The sequence below is a fragment of the Crocodylus siamensis genome, chromosome 5 (genome assembly GCF_052110815.1).
Source record: "Crocodylus siamensis isolate JL-2025a chromosome 5, ASM5211081v1, whole genome shotgun sequence".
NCBI lineage: Eukaryota > Metazoa > Chordata > Crocodylia > Crocodylidae > Crocodylus > Crocodylus siamensis.
In genome coordinates this window covers 51,363,814-51,370,775 of record NC_143399.1, presented here as the reverse complement: position 1 = coordinate 51,370,775, position 6,962 = coordinate 51,363,814, and the positions used below count along the sequence as shown (strand labels likewise).

General features: G+C 43.6%; 1 protein-coding gene and 1 long non-coding RNA gene across 4 annotated transcripts in view; one reads left to right on the top strand and one right to left on the bottom strand.

Annotated features, from left to right (window-relative positions):
• Window positions 1-594: 594 nt before the first annotated feature.
• Window positions 595-6,962, top strand: part of STX6 (syntaxin 6) — a 31,725-nt gene continuing 25,357 nt past the window's right edge. For 2 of the 3 annotated variants that reach the window (XM_090047861.1, XM_090047862.1), the window contains exons 1-4: window positions 596-746; window positions 2,515-2,684; window positions 3,633-3,727; window positions 6,066-6,128. In XM_090047861.1, the coding sequence (XP_089903987.1) occupies window positions 712-746; window positions 2,515-2,684; window positions 3,633-3,727; window positions 6,066-6,128 (363 nt within the window). In that variant the 5' untranslated portion in view covers window positions 596-711. Of the gene's footprint in view, window positions 747-2,514; window positions 2,685-3,632; window positions 3,728-6,065; window positions 6,129-6,962 lie in introns of all 3 variants that reach the window. The other variant, XM_090047859.1, reaches the window with a different exon arrangement.
• Window positions 781-6,795, bottom strand: LOC149864094 (uncharacterized). Its single transcript, XR_016442400.1, has 3 exons — window positions 6,046-6,795; window positions 5,048-5,109; window positions 781-2,150 (listed from the first exon to the last, which is right to left on the bottom strand). It is a non-coding gene; the product is annotated as an uncharacterized LOC149864094 (long non-coding RNA).

Here is a 6,962-nt window from a genome sequence, read left to right as displayed (position 1 = left end):
TAAAGTTGATATTTTTTTTATTTTGAGACCAGCAGACATACAAAAGCACTGACAGCAAACCCAAAACCCAGCTAAAGCCTTCTGAAAACGATTTGAGTTTTGCACATAGTGCAGAAATTAGTTGCTTAAAAAATTATAGTAGGCTTTGGGCACTTTTACTGTTATTGGCCGGACACCGTGCAAGGGTCAAAATTATTGTACAAATACAGTAATGGTCGTGCACCTGTCAATACCGCCTGCACCGGTACCGGCTTCGTGGGAACAGAGACCTAGACTAGGACAGGTCCTCCAGCCTGCCCGCGTCATCCGCCAACCGCCGAGGGGCCCCGAGGTCTGTGATTGGCCGAGCCGGGTAGGGGGCGGGCACAGCCACGACGGCGGAGGGGCGGGGGCTGCGGCGCCTGCGCAGTGCGTCCCTCAGCATGCACATGCGCACACCGGGCCTCCCGGTGGGGGCTGGACTTGTGCCTGTCACTGTCACGTGACAGCAGTAGACACAACCGCGTACAGTGCTCCCGAGGGGTTTGACTGGGCTGTACTTGTTACTGTCACGTGACGGCAGGAACGGTCTCCCCTCCTGCCCCAGCGCCGAGGCGGGGCCGTGTTCCCCCGTCACGTGACTGCGGCCAGGGCGGGCGGCGCTGGGCTCAGTCCGGCGGGGCGCGGAGGCCGGGGCTGGGTTCGGGTTGGGTCGGGCCGCGCCGCGCCGCCATGTCCATGGAGGACCCGTTCTTCGTGGTGAAGGGGTGAGCGCGGCCGGGGCTGGAGTCCCCTGCGGGGGCGGGGCGGACGCTCCTAGCTCTGGGCTGCCTGTGCGGGGGTAGCGTGAGGCGGGGCCCGGCCCGGGGACGGCTGTTGGGTGGGAGAGCCCGCAGGAGGGGCCGGGCGGCCGTGAACAGGTTGCCGGCCCTGGCGGCGGCCGGAGCAGCTCCCACCCGGCCGCGTTCCCCGAGCCGGGCTGCAGCCGGCTCCGTGGTGTCTCTAAGGGGGCTGGGGGAACAGAGCGGGCCCAGGCAGCGAGTTCCTGTCCTCCAGTGCTGCCTGGAAGGGGCTGGCCAGGAGTCGGCCTGAGCAGGGGCAGGGCTGGACAGCTTGGTGAGGTCCCTCCAGCTCTTAATTTCCTAGGATTCTAAGAACAACCTCGTTGTATTTTCTGCTTTGGTGTAGTATGAGAAGCACCAACAGAGGAGGGAGGAAAGACAATGTAACAGAGGAAATGAGAGACCTGCCCTTGACAGAAAACTGAGGGCTGGGGTACCCCAAAGCAGGACACAGCCCTTCTAACTGGCCCGCATTCATCTCCTTTGTGGCCACAAGCTGAGGACACAGCTGATCAACTCTAAGCTTCTATTAGTGAAGTCCAGCCACTACCTGTCAAAGAAGTCCCCACATCTTTAAACATATCTGCATGTTATGTGCAACCCTTAAACATGGGGCAACCTTTTTACAGCTGATCATAAGACCTGAAAAGCTTGCTAACATGCCTCTTGTGTATAAATCTCACATCCCAATTTTCCATTCATTTGAAAGAATATTCCTTGGGAATAAGACAGCAGTATTTACTTATGCAGATAATCATGTTTATGGGTAGATATTTGCTATTTGCACTCTAATCCCAGAGAAAAACTGTAATGTTCAGTGCTTTCAGCAGCATGCATTCCCATGCTAACATTTGAAAGCACTTCTCTATGACACTTGGTGGAGCAGTAAAGCAGTTGAGTTTATTAAGCAAACAGCTAAATAAATATTGTAAATTACAAAAAAAAAAGAAAAATTAAATAAGCAGACCCAAACTGAACACAGTTGGTCCATGCAGAAATTCTGTAGGGACAGTTCCTGCAATTCTTATTCATGATTAGGAAGTAGCAAAACATCGTTGTAGTGGAGAACGTGCATAGGAAGTTACGGTATGAAACGTGCCAATACTGCCAAATCCTTGTTGGTTCTGGAATGAAAGATGCTATAGAAATGCAAAATGTCTGTTTGTTATAGAGTAGTGTGGGTTCCTCCATCCACAGAAGAGTACTGAAAAAGCAGTGTAACTGTCTGGGAAATGTTAAACTTCTCTTTTAATAGCAGCAGTAGGTGGAAGAGGTGGATCCTTTCCATAACTGTCACTGCCTTTCTCTTATGAAATTCTGTCACAGTTTCTATTGGGGTAGAAGACAAGACAAGATACTGATTATCTAGTAAGCAGTGTTTGGAGGGAATCCTGCCTTGAGCAAGGGGTTGGACTAGATGACCCTTGAGGTCCCTTCCAACCCAACTTATCTCTGCTTATGTGATAGTTTAAAGAGAAAATCAAGCAGGTTGAAAGGAGGATGCTTGAGAGGAGGTCATTAATACAAAGAACTTTAAATCCAAAATGGTGAAAAACACTTGCTGCCTCAGGGCTTGTCTACATGGAGAATCAGTCTGTTACAGCAGTAGTGGAATGATTCTGTTAGAGCTGTACTACAGTGTTTTTCTGTTTAGTCGAGTCATTAGTATTTTTGTTGATCATCTTGATTTCAGGGAGGTCCAAAAAGCAGTGAATACTGCTCAGGGGTTGTTCCAGAGATGGACGGAGCTCCTGCAAGACCCTTCTATAGCCACAAGAGAAGAAATTGACTGGACAACTAATGAGCTCAGGAACAACCTGCGGAGCATTGAATGGGACCTGGAAGACTTGGATGAAACTATTAATATCCTTTATATGGGCCTGTTACAGTTTAGATATGGCCTTGTGTCATTTCTACCTGAAGGATGAGGATGGCTTCTAAAGAGTAATTCCATTTCTTGGAAAATATGCATTGTATGCTATAAAATTCTTTCAGAAGCTGCTGTTTTCATAAGATATCATTGTTGGGTTTAGACCAGAATTTCTCAATCCATGGATTGTGACCCAAAAGTGGGTTGCAAGAATATGAAAGGGTTTCAAACAAAAATGGATCAACAGACTTTAAAAATGGATTATCCTTTAAAGGAGAACAACTTGGAAAATGGCGGCTTTTCCCTCGCAAGCTGGCAGAGTTCCAGCCTGCGAGGGGCTGTGTGGGCCCTGCCCTGCCCCCACACACTGGGGGCTGGGACGGCAGGACATTTGGTCAGGATTGAGGGGCACTGCGTTGGGACTGGCCATCAGTGTTTACAAATAGGTCCTAGTACAAAAAAGGTTAAGAACCACTGATTTAGACAGTGGAGTCGGTGACATGCCAGCTTTTCCTTTAAGTAACTTTTTTTTTACATCTCGTTTCTCCCTCTTCGTCAGTAACATATAGTTAAAAATTAGATGCCCTGTTCTGAAAGGCTCCTTCTGTGGGATAAATGTTAACCGGAGGCAATCAGTCCTCTGTTACACTGAGCTCCAGAAAAGAGAGTTGAAAAAGGATTAAAATAAACAATTTCTTAAAGTGCTACGCTGTGCCAATTGGGCAAGCCAAAAAATTCCAGTGGGCTCTTTATATTGGTACACAAATGGCAGGATGTAAGAACTGTTAGGAAAATCATGCACCTGGTTTGCTTAACTAACCAAATCTTGGTCCTGTTAACTTTATTAATTATAGCACTTGGGTAGTACCTTTCAGGTAGCCAGGATATCTGCCTGATTGCTGACTGCTGGTTCAGTAATGTTTCCTTGACTTGTCATTAACGCATTGTTGAAGCAAATCCTCGGAAATTCAACCTTGATGCAACAGAGCTGGGTATAAGGAAAGCTTTCATCACAAGCACACGGCAGGTGGTCCGGGTAAGAGACTTGGGCTTACTATTTGGAAGGCAGCATCTACAGTAACACAGTCTCTAGCTTAGTCTAGTATCAAATAGTTGCCTGATCATTCTCTGCCTCTCTTCACCATAATCCCTGCCATAGGGATTCCTTAACTGGTCCATGATGCACTTATTTGCAGCTTGCTAAGAGGCTGGTTGCATGTTATTGTTGGCTTTCTTCACTTCCAGGTGCTTCAAGGGTCTAAATCAGGCAAAATGTGGCCCGGGGGTTGGATGTGGCCTGCCAGGCCATTCTATTTGGCCCACTGGGCCCCTAGAAAATTTAGAAAATTTATATTTATCTGCCCCTGGCTGCCTGTCATGCAGCCCTTGATGGCTTGCCAAAACTCAATAAGCAGCCCTCCACCCAAAATAATTGCTTGCCCCTGGTTTAAACTTATAATGAAGTGACTGAATACTGAAAGAAGTATAGATGAAGAACAAATGTAACTGTCTTTACTACCTTAAGGAGAGGAAACTAGATCTTGCTTTGAACATTAAGAAAAACATAACAATTGCATGGTGCATATTTGAATTGCAACCTTTTTCAGACTCAAAACCAGCTTTCATTAAACTGTCCAAAGGCACTTCTTGCTTTTTACATGACAATATCAACTTCCTGCCCTCAGGTGTTCAATAAAGAAGTCATTAGTTTTATTTGTAACCTGGTGAAGGTGAGAGAGAAAGGGTGGTAGGGGTGGGTTGGGTGGGAAGAGAGAGTGTTATTTAGGAGTCTGAACAAAAAATAAATTGTTTCTAAATATCACCTTTTGAGCACAGAGAACTTGGAAAATTTTGATCTACAAGGTGACAGTGTCAGAAAGTTTTAAAGGGAAAGCAAGGTTGGAATAGAAATACTTTCAGTCCTAACTATAGTGTAAGTACTGTAATTTTGAGGAAAAGTTCAGGTACTTATGGCTAAATGGGTAAGAAGAATTCATGTGATGAAGGGAGATTTTAACAAGCTGAAGGTAATCAAAGTGAAGGAAACTGCTGTAGGGTTCACCAGCATGGTCACATCTTATAACTAAATGCCAAGTTACAAAATTGAACTTGAATTTTTTTTCCTCCTGGGTTCAGTATTTCAACTCAGTTTTTGCTTGTCTTAACATGGTTCTTTGTTGATAGTTAAATACTACTTTGCTTTTCTTTCTAGTTGAGAGCAGAATTCTTTTCCTATTTACAGTGCTCTGGCCTAGCTATAATCCTTAAGGTTAGCAGCCTGCTGTCTAGGGAACTAATCCTGAAACTGTGCCAGCCAAGGTAACAGACACATGCTTGTGTGGAATAGTCCTCTTACCTTATGAGAAGATCAGCACGCCTACAGTATGCTTCTCTTGTCCAGACTGCAATCTGTTGACACTAACATGAAAATAACCCAGCTCAAGGACATTTGCAAACATAAGTGGAATACATAAGTTGAGCAATGTCTTATTTTTAATGCTAATTAAGCATTTTAATGTACATGGTTACTTGTACAGCTCTAGTATTTCTAAGACTTACTGGAATTTTGGGGTTTTTTTTTAACTTCTGAAAGTAATTCTTTTGGGTGGTTCCAGTGCTTTTGAAGTAACTTTACTACCTGCCTCTGATAAGTCATGGTCTGAAACAAGAACACACCTGATTCTTCTGGTAACATCAGGTCTTTGTGCCAGTGTATAATTATATAATCTTATTTAAACCATTATATGTGCATGGTAGAATTACTCTCAATGTTGACTGCTCTGAATATGTAACTTCCGCATTTGTTTATAATCTGATTTCATCTAAAGACCTCGGGGTGCCTTGTCAGCATTAGTTAAAGCCAGTATGCACTCCAACCCCACAGCATAGTAAATTTATTTATGCCTGTTTTGTAGTAAAGAAAAAGGAACCAACGTTGGTTTGTCAGAGGCACAATAATTATAGGCAATTGGGACTAAATTGGAGTTCCAAAAGTCGAACCCTAATATCCTGATTTTTTTTCTGTTCATTTCATTTATGGAAATTATATTGTTTTCATCACTTTCACTTGAGGCAGTGGAGATTATGGAGAGGCACAACTGGCAGTAAATAACTAATATATGCTATAACAAATTACAAGTGTTTGTATGGTTCATTAACACCTTCTCTAGCAATAATGCAACTGTGAATTGTAATGGTAATGGTACTGTCAGAGTTCTTCCTAGGCTCTTCAGAATGTGTATGTTTGTAAGCAAGTGGCTTTTTGGTTCTCCATAAAACTTGTCAAGCAGTTGTTATGTACAATTTTGCTAGCTTGCTAAAATGTTGGCTATTTTAAATTTGATATTCACATACCTTTTTCCTTAAATAAACAGGAAATGAAGGATCAGATGTCAAATTCATCCGTGCAAGCATTGGCTGAAAGAAAAAACAGGCAGGTGAGAATTAGTAGCAGGCTGTCTGCTAAAGGATTTTTCAAGATATCTGTGATAGTAGTAGTAGGATTTATCAATTATAGCAGCTACTGAATTAAGCTATGCATTAAATGAAAGTACACCTAAGTTGTTAAGGGACTTCACGTATGCTAAAGCAGAGTTAAGCTTCTGCTTGAGTAATATAATGCATAACTTATATTAATATTAACATGAGTGCTTATTTAAACATCCCACATACCATGTTATAACATGGAACCCTCTGTCCAGCAGAAGCAATTGTAGCATTTGTCTTAAAATGGTGTCATATGCAAACTGAGAAGGTGTCTGGTTTGCTGCAATTCTCTTGACATTTTAGTCAGTGGGAATACTTGTTCTGACAAGCACAGTTGCCTAGATTATCTTTAAAAGCTTAAGAAAATATTATAAGGTATTATTCCCTGTCTTTTTCAAAACTGCTTACACACATCAGTCAATTTTGCATTGCCTTCAGAGAAGAGGAAAGTATCCCTGTTTCTTAGAGGAGGGATCTGAAGCAGGAGCGGTTCCATAGTTTATCCTTCCATGCAGTGGTGGGTTCCAAGTCCCGGGCTGTCATTGCAGCATTCCTGACTCAGTGCCACATTTTGCTATGTTGATCTAGTTGGATAGATGTGGTTGTCTTATAACAAGTAGCTGGAAATGAATTAATATTAGAAGGGTGGTTATCAAGTTCTCTTTGCTTGTAAGGACATGACTTACACCAACCTCCAACTGACAGGAGAGAGAGGAGTTGCAGAGTTGACCTCTAGAGCTGCCTCTAGTGAAATGTCTGCATGCATAAATCACTTCATACAGCAG